General features: G+C 47.9%; 1 protein-coding gene across 21 annotated transcripts in view; it reads left to right on the top strand.

The window, feature by feature from the left end:
* TRPM3 (transient receptor potential cation channel subfamily M member 3) overlaps positions 1-20,049 on the top strand; it is a gene marked incomplete at both ends in the record, with an annotated part of 906,375 nt that extends 886,326 nt beyond the window's left edge. For all 21 annotated transcript variants that reach the window (XM_080708373.1, XM_080708370.1, XM_080708385.1 and 18 more), the window contains 4 exons: positions 8,401-8,551; positions 8,654-8,853; positions 13,761-13,893; positions 18,615-20,049. In XM_080708373.1, coding sequence (XP_080564499.1) covers positions 8,401-8,551; positions 8,654-8,853; positions 13,761-13,893; positions 18,615-20,049 — 1,919 coding nt within the window. The remainder of the gene's footprint in view (positions 1-8,400; positions 8,552-8,653; positions 8,854-13,760; positions 13,894-18,614) is intronic.
* Between the last annotated feature and the right edge of the window lie 203 nt (positions 20,050-20,252).

The following is a 20,252-nucleotide window of genomic DNA, read 5'->3' as shown; positions in this document are numbered from 1 at the left end:
AAAGACTTTTTTTTAGTTGTGTATGGTAGTGCACACCTGTATATAGGAGGCTAAAACAGGAGGTTCACGGGTTCTAGGCCAGCCTCAGCAACTTAGTGAAACATCTAGCAATTTAGTAAAACCCTGTTTCAAAATAAAAAGACAGCCAGGCGTGGTGGCGCACACTCTTAATCCCAACATTCCGGAGGCTGAGACAGGAGGAACATGGTTTAAGGACAGCCTCAGCTTAGTGAAGCCCTCTGCAACTCAATGAGATCCTGTTTCAAAATAAGGAATAAAAAATAAGGCTGGGGCGCCAGGCGTGGTGGCGCACGCTTGTAATCCCCGCACTTGGGAGGCGGAGACAGGAGGATCGCTCAGTTTCGAAGCCAGCCTCAGCTACTTAGTGAGGTTCTCAGCAACTTAGTGAAACCCTGTTTCCAAATAAAATATAAAATAGGTCTGGGAGTATAGCCCAGAGGTAGAAAGCCTCTGGGTTCCACCCCCAGTACTACCAAAAAAAAAAAAAAAAAAAGGCTGGGGGTGTAGCTCCGAGGTAGAATGCCCCTGGGTTCCATCCCCTGTACCACAAATAAAGACGGGGGTGGGTGTGACTCAGAGGTAGCATGCCCCTGAGTTCAATGCCCAGTACATAAAGAAAAAAGGCACAGAAGGAACGGGGAGAAGAGACTGGTCCATCAGGCTTGTGTGGACATCGTGACTCCTCCTGCTATTCCTCTGAGATGCTGACAGAGATATTACAGCTTTCTAGCCCTCATTCTTCATCTGTAAAATGGGGATAATCGTATCTACCATGGTAAATATTGTCAAGATGACACGTAAAGCTCAGGTCTTTGCACAAACGCGTGCAGCAGCGGGTGGTCGCTAGCGTTGTGGCGATGGAGGAGCTCCATGAAGCACAGTGGAGTGAGCGAGCACAGGCTTCGGGGACAGAGAGAAGGTAGCATTCCTAATTGCATCTCCAGGGCCAGCTGCCACTGGCATGTGGCAGGAACTCAGAGCTTCTGGACACGAGGGATGATCGTGGTGTTTGCCCTCATGCGGTGTGCTCTTGGGTAAGGCGTCTCAGAGTTTGGCACACACCATGCTTTCAAAATGTGTGTTCCAATTCTCTACCATCTTCACTTTTAAAGATCTCAGATAAAGGAAAAAGTGGAATCTGCATTTTTCTGGGGAAACACCCTTTTTTAGCCACTTTTACAGTCTGTCTTTTACTTTTTTTAACTTTTTTTATTGGGTGCACTGTACTCAGGGCCTGAAGAAATTCAGAGTGAAGAGGCACGTGTGCCCACAGCACTTGAGCCCCACTTCCTCACCCTCCTGTGCACTGTGATTGGCACTGACAAATTGGTGTATGCAGGAAACACCTTTTACCATGGGCAGTGGGCATGGTCCCAGGGCTGCAGTGCATAAGACAGAGACGTCCCTGGTACTCTCAGAGTGCCCTTGTCAGAAGTGTCAGTGCCTGAGGTAAGCAGGAGGATTGGTTCTGATCCTGTTTAGTTTGGGGGCAGCTGTGAGGTGCTGTAGGTAGGTGTCAGCCAGTCCATGGGGACGTGGGGAGCCTGAAGAGGAACAGAACAACCTTTTACCCCAGACATCGCACTTCCATCTTGAAAGGGGCTAACAGAATGGTCCTGGGTCTTGCATCCATTCCAGTTGACTAGGTGTACTTTGGAGAGTTTTATCTTGAGAAGGATTCTAAGGTCATATTTTGACTCTAAGGGAAACAATATCAGGACTAGTTAGCAATCTCAGTCACCAAAGCAGGATGGGGTGCGGTGGCTGCTTTACTATGGAGATGTACAGACCAGCGCTCAGGGGAGATTTTCTACAGCCTTGGCCAAAAATCAAGCATGTTGCTTTAGCTTTGGCAAATGCCAAAAAAACTGTGGTGTGTGTGTGTGTGTGTGTGTGTGTGTGTGTGTGTGTGTGTGTTGTTTTCCACCACTGGTTTTTGCTATTGCAGGAGCCATCCTATATCCTATACTGGTGAATTATGGTAGCACTTGCTGAGATCTTGATGTAATAGGAAAGTGGATGCCGACCCAGTGCACTGTACCAGGAATAGCTCTTACAGAAGTACCAGGCGCTACGGCCAGTTACCATCGATGACCTTCCCGTCTGCAGCCATTCAGCAAATATTTATTGGGCACTCACCATGCACCAGGCAGAGTTCTAGAACTGTGTTCTAGTGTTTAGTGACCAAAAGGGATGAAAATCCTGCCCTCTGGAGCTTATATTCTAGTAAGGATGCTCTTGCCCCTTGATTTTGTTATTAATTTGGGGGATATTTTGTTGTGGTGGTGTTAGGGATTAAACCAGAACCTCATGCCTGCTAGGAAAGTGCTGCACCCCAACCCCTTTTGTCATTAAATTTTTTTTATTATTTATGCCTGCGGTGGTATATACCTGTTATCTCAGCTACCTGAGTGGCAGAGGCAGAAGGATCACAAGTTCAAGTTCGAGAGCAGTCTAGGCAACTTAATGAGACCCACCGCAACTTGGTGAGACCCTATTTTAAAATAAGAAATAAAATAGGGCTGGAGTGTAGCTCAGAGATAGACTGCCCTGGGTTCAATACCCAGTACCACAAAAAAGAAAAAAAAATCCCCAATTGCATTTACCCTCTTGACTTTATTAGAGATGGAATCTGTGTTGCAAGTTTCTGAGTCCAAGCCCCAAATGAACAGAAGTTGAGCTTTGGTTATCAGTGTAGATGCCTACAGTTACTTTAAGCTTTGGGAGAAGAAGGGAAATAGTAGCCTCTGGCTCCTGATGCGCTGACAGTGACTGATTCAACCTTGCTATCGGGTCACACTCCTGGTTTCTGGTTCCTCCTTCTAATCGTTCTATCTATTCTAAAACCCTAAATGCAGCCTCTTAGGAGAAGGGTGCCCAAAATATGATCATCTTCTCTGGCCTGTGGACAGGGGGATGAAGGTGACTGTATTAATCAGGCCTCTTAATTGCAAGTGATAGCAACACAATACAAATTGACTTGGGGAAAAAAGAAGCTGAATGGTTCTTGTAACTGGAGAGAGCTAATTTCAGGCATGGCCAAGTCAAGAATCAGTTTCTCTTCTCTCCGAGGGAGTCGCTCTTAGGCGGGCCCTCTTTATTTGGTTACAGTGCATTGTAAAAAATAGTTTCTCATTTATGCTAGTTTCAAGCAAAGTCCCAAGACGGATGCTCCTTGGTCCTAATTGGTCAGGCGTGAGCCACGTGTCCAGCCAGTCACTGCAAGCAGGAGAGAAAGCACACACTGGTTAATCTCCTCCTAGATCCGAAATCGGAGTTCGTTTCACTCAAAGTTCATGGACAGAGAGTGGGGGCAGGGTGGATTCACAAGAGGAAACCAGGGCTCTCTTACCTAAGGAAGGGGCGATGGATAGCGGCAGGTGGATTCCACAGCAACTACTTCGAGGACTCTGCACTGCCACCAGTACAGAGTGAGGTAACACACTAGGACGCATAATCACAATGCACCAATAAAATTATTTCTTTAAAAAAAAAAAAGAGTTAAGCCGCCCATGGTGGCGCACGCTTGTAATCCCCGCTCTTAGGAGGCTGAGACAGGAGGATCGCACAGGTTCGAAGCCAGCCTCAGCTACTTAGCGAGGTTCTCAGCAACTTAGTGAGACCCTGTTTCCAAATAAAGTATAAAATAGGTTTGGGAGTATAGCCCAAAGATAGAAAAGCCCCTGGGTTCCACCTCCAGTACCATAAATAAATAAATAAATAAAGAGTTAAACATATCAATGTCCATTAACAAGCCAAACAAGAGAGGGAAAGAGGGGGTGGGAGTGGGGCAGGAATTGGGTAAGGACTAATTGGGTGATGTGTGCATGTCTTTTTCCACCATCTTGTACCCCATTAAGATGTATGACTACAGTGCACCAATAGAAAAAATTTAAAAAAATAAAAAAGGGGTTAGGTGACAGCATATTGTTTGATACAAAGATGGTGGTGACTACCACACATTTACTTTTGCAAGAGAAATGGGAGAAAAACCTCCCAAGTGTCAGGTTCCAAAAGTGGGGGAGGAGGAGACACAGAGCGAGTCACAAAACCACAGGTCCCTACACATCTGCCACGTTCTGTCTGGGGTGTGGGTGCCGGGGCACTTCCCTGGGAACAGGAGCCCCAGACAATCCAGGAACCTCTGCCCTGACATTTGCTGCTTTGGGGGGCTCTAAGGTACGCAGTTCATCTTCAGACTGGTTGACACCTGTGAGTTGGAGTCATAGCACTTTCTAGTGCAGATAACTACCCAGGACAAAGTCATCATTAGGAGCCATTGGAGAGCAATGTTTTCCACTAATGTCTGCATATCATGTCCACTGTTTCTTTGCTTCTGTTATCTATTGGAGGCTGTCTCCTAATGGTTCCCTTTTATTATCATTATCACTGTCACAAAGGTCACCTAATTCTTTTATACTGTACTTGTTGCTGTAGAATCTAGATGATTCTACATCATCCCGATGGGCTAGCCCTGACTTCCAGACTACTCTGTGAGACCCAGGCCAGCAGCAGTCAAGCATGAGGCTCCCCTAGAACCCCCACCCAAGCTCATACCACACAGTCCTGCAGTGTCCTGTTCCTCCGCTGCGTCCCACTAAATTGTGAGTTCATTAACAAAGGGAATTCTCTCTCTCAATTCCCAGTATGCCTCGTACCTACCGTATTCTAACTACCCAATAAAATATGCCTCGTATCCACCGTATTATAACCACTCACTAAATGTAGAATAGGTGCTATGCTTAGTGATTGCAAAATAAAGAGAAGAAAGACATAGTCCCTAAACTTGAGAGGCATAAAGTCCATTGGCTACAAAAATACAGTACTGATGCTGATGTGCACGAGTGCTGCGTGCTGGATGCCGAGCCACGCGCTTGGCTCGTATCATCTCACGTAATGATCTTGACACCTGCCCTGGCGTGTACCATTGCAACCCACCTTTCATAGATGAGGGAGGTGAGGCTCTCTGGAAAGGCAGGATGTGTAAAAGGTGGGGGGAGGTGGAATAAATTAATCCTCAAGAAATTGGCAGGGACTTCCAGGGCCAATCACTTTGACAGCAAATCAAATCTTATATAAAGACAAAAGGGCCAGATGGGGCGGCACATGCCCGCGATCTCAGTACCTGGGAGGCTGAGACAGGAGGATATCAGGTTCAAGGCCAGCCTCAGCAAATAGTGAGACTCTCATCAAGCTAGCGTGGCCCTGTTTCAAAATAAAAGTAAGATAGGGATGGAGGGGTAGATCGAAGGAAGAACACTCCTGGGTCCAATCCCCAGTAAAAGCAAGCAAGGGAAAGGAAAGGAAACAGCTTGCCTGACGCTGGCTAAGGCTGTAACTAGTGAGAACTTTTGAAGAATGGAGCAGAGGAATGCAGCGACCTAGAGCTATGTTGGTGGCACAGTCCGCCGCCCAGGGAAACGCCCGCGCCTGCTCTTGCCCCTGGCTTTCCGTCCATCTGGGGAGAAGGAAGTGTCTGCATGGCCCTCGCTAAATGTGGGGTCAGGAAGAGCAAGATGGGCGAGCACTGCCTTCATATTCCCTGAGAACAAAGTCAAGAAATGGAGACCAGACTGCATTTGTCAACACTGTGGAAGCTTCGAGACTTTCCCCAGGCAGTTATTTCTGACACTCTTTCCCACCTTCCCCGGAGGCTCTGAGCTGGAGCTTCCATCCCCTTGGGCTCTCGGGTCACAGAGGAGAGAAGGGAAGCAGGTGGGAAAAGCTTTGTCAGTGGTAATTTTGTGGGGCCTGTGACCCACTGGGTAACTGATCCTAAATTCTAGTGGAGCGTGGGAAGGCTCCTTGCCAAGCTGAAGATGGAGCTTCTATAAAAAAATCCTAAGGCAGGAGACAGCAAACCCCAGAGTTAGCACGGTAGACCCCCGGAGGTGTGTGAGATGTCTGCTACCACTCAACAACCAAACTGCATTCACATGATATCTTTCATTCATTCGACAAACGCTGATCATAGATGGGAAACTTCAGAGGAATTTTCCCACTGGGACTCTCGTGTGGGGTATATATGAGTGTACTGGCAACTGCGGTTCAGTGTGAGGGCCCCCAGTGGGCCGGCAGCGTGCGCTCTGGGACTGTAAGGAAGCTGGCTGGGAGGATGCGAAAGGTGAGCTGGGCCGGGCTTTAGCAGGCCGCTGAGCACTGAGAAAGGAATAGGACCCACCCAGGAGGATGGGAGCGAGTCCATGGTGTCAAGGAGCCTTTGGGGAGCAAAAGAAACAGCTTGGCTCAAAATCAGGGAGAAAGACAGAGCTTGGCATTTCTAGGAACTGTAAGAAACTCAGTCCAGTCCCTGCACAGAGGGAGAGGTGGGAGGTGTCGAGAGACGGCGCCAGGCCAGCCACCCTGAGAGTCTGGACTCCATCCCGAGGCCCGTGTGGCCTTTGCCTCTGAGTTTTCCTTCCAAGGGAGGAAATGAGAGGACCTCTTACAGGGCTGTCGTGGGTGGTCAGTGACACAACTGCCAATAACAGAAAAGATTCGGGCTCATCGAAAACACCCAGTTCCAGCATCCAATCATCTTGTGGGCAAAAGAAAACAGTTTGTACATCTAGGCCTGGCCATAAAATTAGAGTTTCGGTGGCCTGATGTCATTTAACCCCTCATAGGCTGAGAACCTGCATTTTGGTCTTCAGAACATGTAAAACAGTGTGTCCTTTTCCCAGCCTAACTGGAGCTCTGTGGGCTCAACCTTGCAGCAACAGAGAATCACTTGGGAAGTTTTCAAGGCAGTGCCCGTGCCCGCCACCCTCAGACATTCTGATCCAATCGCCTGGGGCAGATCTGGGTACTGGTATTTTTTAAGCTCCCCAGGTGATGCCTAGCAACCAGTGTTGAGAACCACTGTAAAGCACACAGCCTAGCAGCGGGAACTCTGGAGAAGGGAATGGACTCCCGGTGCCAGGTGCTCCAGCCAAGTAGATTCTGGGTCAGCTTTGCAAACCTTCCTGGCAGATCATCAGAAGCATCCTGTGGCCCAGCCCGCTACTGAACACTCTTGGCATCCTTGCCCACTTCCCTCTACCCGACTCCCTTTCACAAGTAGATGCAAAAGTTTCTATTTCTTTCAGCATGCTCACTACTGTCATCCAAAACACCTGACCACCACAACTTAGAGAAAGGAGATTCTTTTGCTCACCGTTCTGGAAATGTCAGGGGTTCAGTCCACGTTAGGCCAGGTGAAGTCTGTGGAGCTCAGGCATGGTGTTGGGAGCAGAGAGAGAACCCAAGGGCTCTGCTCTCACATCACCGAGGCTGGAAGCCAAGAGTGAGCAAGGGGGTATACAGAATCTATAAGACCACTCTCCCAGAGACCCCTCCTCAACAACCAAGCCCCGCCCTCAACATGGCTGCCTTGTCTCCCTGAGGTCTGGGGGACATGGTAAATTCAAACCATAACACTGTCCCAGGGCAGCAGTAGGGAGCTGGAGAGGGAGGGTGGCCACAGCTCGCTAAGGACGGCAGCTTGTTCCGTGAGCCACGTTGTCAGCGTAGTTCTATAGAGCTTTATCAAGCATTTCAGTTTGTTCTACATTTCCCTGGAATCTCCAAGGAGTCTCACTGGCACCTTCCTCACAGTCCCACACATCGCCTGCCTCCTCACCCCACCCCCAGCTCGCTCTCCCCCATTCCTTCATTTATTCACTGTAGTTGGGTTTTGCTCCCTGCGCCCTGAAAAGCACACTTTTGGAATGAAAATACTTGCAGAAGGAAGCAGGTGGCTGTGGGTTCTGTGGTCCCGACCCATCACCCATCACCCTCGAGTCTGTGCTGATGAAACACTACTCATCAGCCGCACCGGGTGATAAGCACTCTGAATACTTCCCCAGGCGCTGCCGGGTGCTGCTCCATCCAGACCATGACAGCAAATCATTAGCTCTGCTCCCTCAGAGCCCTCTCAGTGTTCTTTGCAGCAATTAACAATCCCCTGGTATTCATTCCTGGTCGATAGCCTGCCATGCTGCTGCTCCTAAGCTGTCGGCTGAGGGCCCCCACAGCACATTTTGAAAGTAACTCGGTGGGGTGGTAAGGATGCTCTGCCCTTGGGGGGCTCCCAGGGAAGCCCTCACCAGGCATCCTAGAAACCCCAGGGCCAGCACCCAGGTGAGCAGGCAGGCAACCCCACCCAGCCCTGCCAGTCACAGGACAGCCTGGGGAAGCAGGACTGGCTTTCTCTGGAGGCGCTGCCTTCTGTGATACTTGTTTTTCTATTTGGGCTTGTTGGGAACTTTTTTTCTACTTGAAATGGCTATATTTTCCTCCATTTAAAATCCGCGTTCAAATCAGTTTTTTTTTTTTCCTTTTCTTTTTAAAATTAGGTAGTCACAGTTTCTCATTTTTTGCCTGTGTTGTTTTCTCCAGCTCCCTGTGGACAGAATGAGACCCGAGAGGACGGCAAGATAATCCAGCTGCCTCCCTGTAAGACAGGGGCTTGGATCGTGCCCGCCATCATGGCCTGCTACCTCTTAGTGGCAAACATCCTGCTGGTCAACCTCCTCATTGCCGTCTTCAAGTGAGTGGGCCACGCTTTAGGGCTCATGGGATAGATGGATGGGGGAGCCGATGCTTCAGAAGCAGTGGGGTTTCTCACTCGATCCTGTCTGGTCTATTTCAGTAATACTTTTTTTGAAGTCAAGTCGATATCCAACCAAGTGTGGAAGTTCCAGCGGTATCAGCTCATCATGACTTTCCACGAGAGGCCGGTTCTGCCCCCGCCTCTGATCATCTTCAGCCACCTGACCATGATATTCCAGCACCTGTGCTGCCGGTGGAGAAAGCACGAGAGCGACCCAGACGAAAGGGACTATGGCCTGAGTAAGTTGCCAGCCACAGCCCGGGACCCTCAACCAGGAACCCCTCCCATGCCTGCCTTCCCAGCAACTCCAGCGGGAGGCGGAGGCAGGAAGATAGCAAGTTCAAGGCCAGCCTGGGAAATTTAGCAGCGTCACCCATCTCAAAATAAAACTGAGTGTAGTGCGCCTGTAATTCCAGTACTTGGAAGGCTGAGACAGGAGGATTGCTGATTTGAGGACAGCCTCAGCAAGTAGTGAGATTCTCAGCAAGCTTGTGAGACCCTGTTTCAAAAACAAAAAGGCCTGAAGATAACACAAAAATATATCTATTAGCTAATTAATTAGTTAAATTTTAAAAATAAAAGCTGAACATACACCTGTAATCCCAGTACCAGGGAGGCTGAGACAAGAGGATCGCAGATTAGAAGCCAACTCTCAAAACGAAAAATAAAAAAGGCCTGAGGGTAGAAATCTGAGATAGACTGTCCTTGGGTTCAATCCCCTTACCAAAAAAAAAAAAAAAAAAGGAAAGAATGAAAGACAGAGAAAAATAATTTCCTCCCACTTCCTGCAGGCAATCCTGCAGGATCCCCTGACCACCTAATTCCTTGGGCTGCTGCAGACAACTCTGAGGACTGGGGGAGGGGCACACACAAGGTAGGGTCCACCTGCATGAGAAATGGTACTGGAAAAAACGGAATAGAAGCTGGGGTGTTCTAAGCCTCCCTCTTTCTTAGTGAGATGAAGCCAGTCTCCAGCTGAGTTGTTTTAGCACCTTCCCAAATCCTAAGCTTCTTTACCTCCCCAGGGTCCCACCACAAACTATATCAAGCACATTAATATGCACCCATTGCTGCGCTCTGCCACGCTGAAGCAATGGGCCATGAGTTGAGTTTCGGTGACTGGGTTTGATTTTCCATGATTATTTCTAGATCTATCGCTTTTTCAGGTCTTTAATGTTTTCCTAAACCTTATGGATTGTGCCTGCACCATCTCCTGGAGAAACAAGGCTTGCCTTCCATTATTGAAAGAGCAAAATGGAAATCTCTGCCTTGCAGCCTCTAGCCCAGTGTTTCTAAAGGGAAATTCTCTGCACATTGGGGTGAAACAGTTCCTCACTGTGCACGATGGTACCACAGGCTGCAGGAGATTTGGCACACCCGCCTCCGCACATCAAGTACTGTAGCTCCTGCAGATCCCTGAATGCCCCTTGGGTACCAACTCTCAGTTAAGAACCACTTGGAATCCAGCCCAGCACAGACCAGCTACTGTGGCTTCTCAAAGTGTGTCGAGCCAACCATCTACATAAATCTATGATAGCCCAGGAGTCAACCTTCCTCAAATTAAATATACAAATAAACATATAACTCTATATGCAGAGAGAGAGAGAGAGAGAGAGAGAGAGAAGAGAGAGAGAGAGAGAGAGGCGGGCAGACCAAAGCTGTAACTATGTAAGCAACCACTTGTCTAAGTCTGACGCTCTTAACACTCTCCCTGACACAGCAGTGCCCAACCTCTTTCTAGATATTAAAATCTTAAAGTTGGAAAGAGCAGGGGGAGTATAAAATCTCCATAAAATCTCCATTTTCATCAGAAACACAACTTTAAACGAAGAGGAAGTTGGGGGAACAACTTACGAGTCAAACCCTGAGCTTTTCTACTCAGAACCTCAGCCAGCATAGAGAAACACAGCTGCCAATCAGGGGCAGAGAGTGCTGTAATGAATTAATCATGCCTTTCAATGGATACTGTACTGAGGATGAACGCAGGGCCCTGAAGCCATTTACAGTAGAGCCGGCATCCTCTAAAAGGAGAACCTTGCTTATCCAGAGAGATTGGAAAGGGGTGGGTGGAAAGACAACACAGGAGGTGGCACAGTCCAGAGATCTCTTTCTGTTCTTAGGCCAGAGGACCTGAGCACGCCAGGCTTCGGGGTAGGAAGAAGCTATAGAAAGGTCTGGCTCATGGTTTTCTCATTGTTACTATGGATGGGAGATTTCTCAGAGAAGGAGGATTTTAGAGCTGTGGCTGGATCAGAAAGTATGAAGAACAGAGAGAGGGGGGCTGTGTTGTATTTGTAAACCAGAGGAAAGTGAACTCCTCACTGGCACTCTGTAGCCTTAATTAAGAGATCCCGAGGTGCCTCCAAGTTCTTGCAGAGCCTCAGATAAAAGCACTCTGAAAAGTAAAATGTAAGTTATATTGTAAAATTTGACATCTTGATCGATTTCTTAAAATAACATTAAAATAAAAGAACATTACACTGGGCATGGTGATACACTCCTGTAATCCCAGTACTTGGGAGGCTGAGACAGGAGGATCACCTCCTGTCTCAGGAGGTTCAAGTCCAGCCTCAGCTACTTAGCAAAGCCAGCCTCGGCAACCTAGCGAGATCCCGTTTCAAAGTAAAAAGTAAAATAGATCTAGGGGTGTGGCCCAGAGGTAGAACATGCTTGAGTTCAATCTCAAGTACCAAAGAGAGTAAGAGAGAGAAAACGCATGACATACAGCCAAGGAAGTCAAACGGGGCACTATTAAGGTATCAACAGAGTAAGAATTCAGTACACATCTTTGGGGCTCAAATACAGCAAGAGCAGAAAATAGTCTAAACTTTGGGGCCTCTCTTTATCCATTTCCCTCCAGCCCAAGGCTCAATGAATTTCAAGACTGCACCTCAGTGTCCCCTCCTGTTAAAGCCCTCCCTCGCCTCAGGAAGCCCGCCATATTAAGAAGAGTCTTACTTACTTCAGGATTTTCTTTTGTGTGTGTGTGGTCCTGGGGATTGGACCCAGAGATGTTCTACCTCTGAGATAAACCCCCAGCCCCTTTTATTTATTTATTTATTTATTTATTTATTTATTTATTTATTTTCGGTACTGGGGATGGAACCCAGGGACATTCTACCTCCCAGCTACACCCCAGCCCTAATTTTTATTCTTTATTTGGAAACAGGATCTCACTGAATTGATTGCAAAGGGCCTCACTGAGTAGCTGAGGCGGTCTGCAACCCGCGATCCTCCCAGCCTCCCAAATGCTGGGATTACAAACGTGTGCCACCATGCCCGGATTTTTTTTTTTTAATTTATTTTTTTTTTTGGTGGTACTGGGGTTCTTGGAAGCCCGTCTATCTCCGGGCTACACTCCCAGACCTATTTTATTTTTGGAAACAGGGTCTCATAAGCCAGCACAGCTGGCTTTGAACCTGCGCAATCCTCCTGTCTCTGCCTCCTAAGCGCAGGGATTACAAACGTGTGCCACCATGCCCGGCTTATTTTTTATTTTTTAACAGATCCTTGGTAAGTTTCTGAGGCTGGCCTCGAACCTGTGATCTTTCTGTCTCAGCCTCCCAAGTACTAGGATTACAGGTGTGCAACACCATGCCTGGGTTTCACTGCTTTTATATTCATATTTTCCATGTTCTCAGAAAGTTCAGAAGAATATCCCAAAGCTAGCAAGAGCAACCCCAGGAAACAACTCCCTGAGGGCTGAGACCTCCAAATGTTTGGGACAATCCCATTTCAAGGGCACAGGACTAGACGAACAGCTGGCCAGTTTCTGGGTTTTTCACAACAGTTCTCTCACCCCAGTCCTGACTCATAAACCATTCAAAGGAGCACATTTCCACTAGGGCCTTTCCACTGCTGTGTTTTATGGAAAAAAAAAAAAAAAAACTTTTTTTGCAGTAGTGGAAATGGAACCCAGGGGCATTTTACCTCCGAACTACACCTCCAGCCCTATTTTTTATTTGAAATAGGCTCTTACAAAGTTGCAGAGGGCCTCACTAAGTAGCTGAGGCTGGCTGTGAACGTGGATCCTTTTGTCTCAGCCTCCAAAGTATTAGGATTATAAGCATGCGCCACCATACCTGGATGAAGTTTTCCTTATATGAACAGAAAATCACAATAACGATAGCATAAATTAATAAGGCCTTATTCTTCTAATAACAAAAAGCAAGTTAAATAGCCCAGAACTCAACAATCGTTCACTGAAGGCAAATGCTCAGAGTCGTCCTGTTTTTAGGCTCAGCTATTCCTTTTTGATCTCTTATTTTCATGGTCACAAAATAGTTGCTGCACCTCCAATCATCATATTTACATTCCAGATAGGAAAAAGAAAACAAAACAAAAAAAGATATGGGAAGAAGAAAACCACATCTCTTTATCAAGAATGCAAATTCTATTTGCAATAAAACTCCCTGCTGTAGAATTCTCTTGTCCTTCAGCCCAAACTGATCCTCCGGATAGCTGGTAGCTTCAAGAGACTGGAAATATGTTTATTTTTCTTTTCTACCTCAGTAGCAGAAAAGGGAGAATAGGGTAACAAAAGTTTGTCACTCCACAATGTCTATCTACCATATTTCCAACTCAGAAATGCTTGAACTTTTAAGAAACATCCATGTTCTGAGTGGCTTCCTGCTTTTTTTTATTTTTTTGGCCCTGGGGATGGAACCATGGAGCTTTATACCTCTGGGCTACACTCCCAGACTTATTTTATATTTTATTTGGAAACAAGGTCTCACTAAGTTGCAGTGAGCCTCACTAAGTAGCTGAGGCTGGCTTCAAACCTGAGCGATCCCCCTGTCTCAGCCTCCCTAGTACTGGGATTACAAGCGTGCACCACCACACCCGGCTTTCATTGTTCAATTCTAAGCAGCTCCCACAGTTCATGAGATATACTCAGGGGGACTCCAGGACCCATCGTGGCACAAGTGTTCAGAAGAAAGGAGAAAGGCAGTGTGCCGCATTCTATCTGGGTTTCACCTAAGAATCGGTAAAGAATCAGGGCCCCTTTTTCCAGCCTTGATTTATAGTAAGACTGCCACCAAGACCACCAATCAGATGTCATCATGTTTGTTTATCTGCCTCATGTTTGTCGCGCTCTCTCTCTCTCTCTCTCTCTCTCTCTCTCTCTCTCTCTCTCTCTCCACAGAACTCTTTATAACTGATGATGAGCTCAAAAAAGTACATGATTTCGAAGAGCAGTGCATAGAGGAATATTTCAGGGAAAAGGATGATCGATTCAACTCATCCAACGATGAGAGGATACGGGTGACTTCAGAAAGGTACGTTCCCTGGGTGGTGCCTCCAGCAGGCGCCTGATGCCACCCCTTGCTTTACCTACTCAACTGGTCCTCATGTCCAAGAAAACACAGAGCTTGGGAATCGGTACTATTGCACCACACATCTACAGATCACATCTAAACTTACTGATCCCAGGCTTCTCCAGCAGGGGCAGAAGCTGCACTCCAGGACCATAGAGATTAGTGAGTCCAGGACAGACCAGGTTGCTGGCTTATACCAGAAGCTGTAAGGTTTGGACCCAGAAACAAACCAGAGAGACCCAGCCTGAGTCTACACTTTCCAACAAGTTTATGTTTCAGCTAGACCACTGAGCATCTTCTCTGGTCAAATGGAATGGTCCTAGTGCCTGGCTGAGAACCTCCCAAATAAACAACAGCAAGAGACCTGAATGATATCAGCGAGCATGATCGTTTGTTGTGGTGGTGGTGGTTGGTGGTGATGGTGGTGGTTGTGATGGTGGTGGTGGTGATGATGGTGGTGGTTGTGGTGGTGGTGGTGGTGGTGGTGGTGGTGGTGGTGGTGGTGATGGTGGTGGTGGTGATGATGGTGGTGGTTGTGGTGGTGGTGGTGGTGGTGGTGGTGGTGGTGGTGGTGATGGTGGTGATGGTGGTGGTGGTGATGGTGGTGGTGGTGGTGGTGATGGTGGTGGTGGTGGTGGTGATGGTGGTGATGGTGGTGGTGGTGATGGTGGTGGTGGTGGTGGTGGTGGTGGTTGTGATGGTGGTGGTGGTGGTGGTGGTTGTGATGGTGGTGGTAGTGGTGGTGGTGGTGATGGTGGTGGTGGTGGTGGTGGTAGTGGTGGTGGTGGTGGTTGTGATGGTGGTGGTGGTGGTGATGGTGGTGGTGGTGGTGGTGATGGTGTGTGTGTTTTACTGGGGATTGAACTCAGGGGTGCTCTACCTCTGAGTTGCACCCCTAGTCCACTTTTATTTTTTATTTGGAAACTGGGTCTTGCTGAGTTGCTATGGCTAACCTTGAACTTAAAAATCCTCTTGTTTGATTGGGGTTTTTGTTTTCTCCACAAACCATTTTGTTCTTGCTTTTTCTCTATGGAACAAGATAAAAACAAAGAAATAAAAGCACAGATTTTTCTACCCTCTGGTTATATACTCTTAGATCTCATTGCCCAAATAGTTTTGAGGGCCAGTAAAGCTATAAGAAAAATATCTTCAAATAAAAAGAAGATATCCCTTTAAATCGAATAAGTCTGGATTTATGCAAGTTCTTTTGCATTTTCTTGTTTTTCTTGGTTTGCCATAGACTCCTCCAAAGCTGGTGCGTTGACAGCCCAGCATCTGGGAGCTACTATTCTAAAGAATACACAGGGTCACAAAGGACTGATGTGCCTTTACATTTTAACCATTTGCGGCATGAAGAAGGCAGAAGCTACCTAGAAGTAATGGAGACTGATAAAAGATATTGGTGACTTTACCAGCCTGAACCAAGGCTCTCAGGTTCAAGATAGTCACCCACCTCTAGTTTTTGTGAAACGACATTCTGCTTGCTTATTCAGTTCAATCATTCTCTACTGACTGTAGAAATTACACAAATGGCATTTACTTTTTTGTTCCTGGCCCTTTCTTTCCCTAAATAATGCAGTCTAGTTGAATAGGTATATACTCATATGCCACTGAGTGATCGTATCCATAGGTACCAAGCAATATTAATAAAGTTTAAGGCTCCACACAGATTTTATACACATCTGTCACTGCAAAACAGAGCATTTTATGAGGATATGATGCAATTTTCTGGCAAAGAGAGGAAGGAGCCACAAATCTGAAGATCTTTCTCGTTCTGAGGCCTGGCAAAAGCTATTTAATGGACAAATAGCCATGTAGTTCCCAGGAAATTGTGCCACGTAGGCACATTACCATTGCTCAGACGTATTTCTGAAGCTGTGTCTACAGACCCTTGAGATGCATTTTAAATTTGGAAAAGCTGCAGACTTGGGAGGAAAGGGGGGGAGGGAGGAGTGTTGAGATGCTCAGAAGCCCTTTCCTTTCTGGAGAACTAGAGGGAGGAGGTGCAACAGCCCCACAGGTGGACATACCATGGTCATGTCACCAACTCCTGGGGAGAAGCAGGAAGGAAAGACGGTGCTTGGGCCAAAGCTACTCGGCCTGTGTCTGCAAACCCATCAGGGCTGCTCCCTCGCCCAGGCCTGGCTCCACTCTCGGTGGTCACGGAGCCCCATCCTTGAACAGGGTGAGGAAGGCACACAGTCCCCAGAAATCCAGCATGGAGCAAGGACCCAGCCACCTGCAGAACCAACATGACCACAAGACCGAACCCGAATGCCCAACCCCGAGCCTGGTTCTGCTTCTGTGACTTCTTCTGGGTTGATTCTGGAGTTTTGTGGTGGTGGTTGTTGGGTTTGAAGGTTTTTGTTATTGTTTTATTTTTGTTATGCACTTGTAAGCATACCCAAAAATAATGTCTACACTGGAATTTCACTGGGCACAACAGAAACACCACAGGGTGCACAAGGCAACAGAGATGGCCCAAGGGACACGTGGGTCTATACTGCCCACCTCACACCTCCTGCAGGACATGTCCTCTCCGAGTGGCAGAGAACATCAATTGTCCTATTTACATTTTACTGACAGAAACAGAGATAGATCCACAGGTGCTAGATACACGCGTATAGACATATACAGATGGTTGAATTTATCTAAGTCAACTGTGTGCATCCCATACAGTACAGAGACTATATATAATTCTCTCTTTATGTTAGTCAACCTCAATGCAGAGATTTGAAATTAGAAATGCTAAGAGCTTGCTCCTCTCTCCCGGGCACCTGCTACCGCCCTTCCTTTCAGGATCCCCATTGTGAACACCTCCTGGGTTACTCTGAAACGAACCATTCAAGGTCTGGAGATACTAGAGGTGAAAGTTTAAAAGTTTCCCAGGTGGTGGCACATGCCTGTCAACTTGGGAGGCTGAGATAGGAGGATTGCAGGTTCAAGGCCAACCTCAACCACTTAGCAAGACCTTGTTTCAAAATAAAAAATAAAAAGGGCTATGGGTGTGGCTCAGAGATAGAACGCTCCTGGGTTCAATTCCTAGTACAAATTAAAAAAAAAAAGTTTCTCCCATGGAACATCCTTGTTTTTCCACAATGCTTTTCTTTTTCTTAGTCACTTTCTATATCTCCTGGGGATTCCTGTTTATTTAGAAATTCCCATCATCTATGAGTCCGTTGTCCATTTTATCTCCTGAGTTATTTCATCCCTATCAACATCTAGTGGCTACAATAATCATGGCCCAAAACTCCTGGTTAGCTCCTCAGGCCTATTTCTATCTGAGATGCAGACCTGTTTATAATGAACTTTTCAAGAAAAAAAAAATGCCAAACATTAACAGAAGTCCACTAGTTATGGAACAAACATGGAAATTTGACTTTAAGATTTTTTTTATAACCCCTTTCAGCCAGATCCACAACCTAAATGACCAGATAAGTAGTTAAATGGTCAAACACATCCAGAATTCTGGAAGAAAATGGGTAATATGTTTCATTATTGTTTTAAGCAAGACTTATGTTCCAACCACCTCAGAGCCGGTGGGAGAGTGAAGGGGTGGCTGAGAATAGTCCCTCGGCCCTGCTGAACAGACCTGGTGCTGTGCCCCGGCTCTGGCCCTTGAACCATGCTGTTGCCCTTGAAGATCCCACAGGGCCCCTCCTGGCTTCCCCTCAGGTGTCTCCTTGTCATAGATTTCTGTCTTCCTTCCATCCTCATTCTCCATCTACCTACCACAGGTCCTGACTCTTCTGTCACCTTCTATTGGAACCTCAGCCTGGCCTCTCATCTGCTGGTTTTCTCTATGACACTGGGTGCTGGGGCTGGAGGGAGGTGGGGCATGGGGATCAAGTCAACAGCGCTGGGCCAGTGGTCACATGCAGTTACGCCAAAAGGACATTGTCAACTCTCAGATACCAACCCAATATAGACTGGCTCCAGAAAGAACAGGAAGAAAGGGAAATAAAACTATTCTGCCAGCTGGACATGGTAGCACACGCTTGTAATCCCAGCATGTGGGAGGCTGAAAAAGAAGGATCAAGGTTCGCAGACAGCCTCCATTACTTAGTGAGGCCCTTTGCAACTCAGTGAGAACCTGTTCCAAAAGAATAAAAAAAATAGGGCTGAAGATGTAGTTTAGAGGTAGAATGCCCTAGGTTCTATCCCAGTACTGGAAAAAAAAAAAAAAAAACTATTCTGCCTTTTGTTACTCTTCCAGTATCCAAAAGTTAGTTGGACTCAGTACCTAGGGAATGCCAAGCAGAAAGCTAAACATCACCAGACCGCACAGGGCATGGTGGTGCACATCTGTGTTCCGGCAATTCAGGAGGTTGAGGCAGGTGGATTGCGAGTTTGAGGTCAGCCTCAGCAACTTAGCAAGACCCTGTTTCAAAATAAAATAGGGCTGGGAGGTGTAGTTCAGAGGTAGAATGCCCCTGAGTTCCATCTAAGGGCCAAAAAAATAAGGAGGAAAAAAGGGAGGAGGGAGGGAACGAGAGGGTCAGGAACCCACTGAAGTAGATCACCTTTAAGTCTCCCAGGGTGGGAAGATTTGGATTGTTTCTCAGTGACCACATCGGTGCAAGCTGCCTCCAGCTTGCACAGGTTTGATGGCCTCTCTCCTTGCTCTCTAAACCCCGGCAGAGAACCCTGACCTCAGTGACTCTCACTCTCTTCTTTTGCAGGGTGGAGAACATGTCCATGCGTCTGGAGGAAGTCAACGAGAGGGAGCATTCCATGAAGGCCTCGCTCCAGACCGTGGACATCCGGCTGGCACAGCTCGAGGACCTCATCGGGCGCATGGCCACGGCACTTGAGCGCCTGACAGGTCTGGAGCGGGCTGAGTCCAACAAGATCCGCTCGAGGACCTCCTCGGACTGCACAGACGCAGCCTACATCGTCCGCCAGAGCAGCTTCAACAGCCAGGAGGGGAACACCTTCAAGCTCCAGGAGAGTATAGACCCTGCAGGTGAGGAGACCATGTCCCCAACTTCTCCAACCTTAATGCCCCGTATGCGAAGCCATTCTTTCTATTCAGTCAATATGAAAGACAAAGGTGGTATAGAAAAATTGGAAAGTATTTTTAAAGAAAGGTCCCTGAGCCTCCACCGAGCTACTAGTTCCCACTCGGTAGCCAAAGAATCCAAAGCTCCCGCAGCCCCTGCCAACACCTTGGCCATCGTTCCCGACTCCAGAAGGCCATCATCATGCATAGACATCTATGTCTCGGCCATGGACGAGCTGCACTGTGACATAGACCCTCTGGACAACTCCATGAACATCCTCGGGCTGGGCGAGCCCAGCTTTGCTGTCCCAGCACTCTCCACGGCCCCTTCAAGCAGTGCCTATGCAACTCTAGCCCCCACGGACAGACCTCCAAGCCGGAGCATTGACTTTGAAGACATCACCTCCATGGACACCAGATCGTTTTCTTCAGACTACACCCACCTCCCAGAATGCCCGAACCCCTGGGACTCGGACCCCCCGCTCTATCACACCATCGAGCGTTCCAAGAGCAGCCGCTACCTGGCCACCACGCCCTTCCTGCTGGAAGAGGCCCCCATCGTGAAATCCCATAGCTTTATGTTCTCCCCTTCAAGGAGTTACTACGCCAACTTCGGGGTGCCTGTGAAAACAGCAGAATACACAAGCATCACGGACTGCATCGACACGAGGTGCGTCAGCACCCCTCAGGCCATCGCGGACAGGGCCGCCTTCCCTGGAGGGCTCGGAGACAAAGTGGAGGATTTGTCTTGCTGCCACCCCGAGCGAGAAGCAGAACTGAGCCACCCGAGCTCCGACAGCGAGGAGAACGAGGCCAGAGGCCGGAGAGCCGAGGCCGACAACTCGGACAGAACCCTGTCCAACAACATCACGGTTCCCAAGATAGAGCGTGCCAACAGCTACTCCGCAGAGGAGCCGAGCGCGCCATATGGCCACACCAGGAAGAGCTTCTCCATCAGCGACAAGCTCGACAGGCAGCGGAACACGGCAAGCCTGCGAAACCCTTTCCAGAGGAGTAAGTCCTCCAAGCCGGAGGGCCGAGGGGACAGCCTGTCCATGCGGAGACTGTCCCGAACGTCGGTTTTCCACAGCAGCTTTGAGAGCAAGCACAACTAAACCGTCTCACCACGCGTTGCAGGAGGCTCGAGAAGCCGGCCCCCAAATTCTTCCCGAACTCTGCCTCTCCCCCCACCCCATCCTTGAGTCATCCCCACTTTATTCTTAGCTGAGCAAAACAAGTAATGCATTGAGAGATGTTAATTCAAAGGTGATTTCTGGGCCATGGATCAAGAAAGCATTTGATCTAACCCAGTGCCAAA

This window comes from Muscardinus avellanarius (genome assembly GCF_963383645.1).
Source record: "Muscardinus avellanarius genome assembly, chromosome: 13".
NCBI lineage: Eukaryota > Metazoa > Chordata > Mammalia > Rodentia > Gliridae > Muscardinus > Muscardinus avellanarius.
Note: the sequence above shows the minus strand (reverse complement) of the source record. Positions and strands in the feature narration are given on the sequence as shown.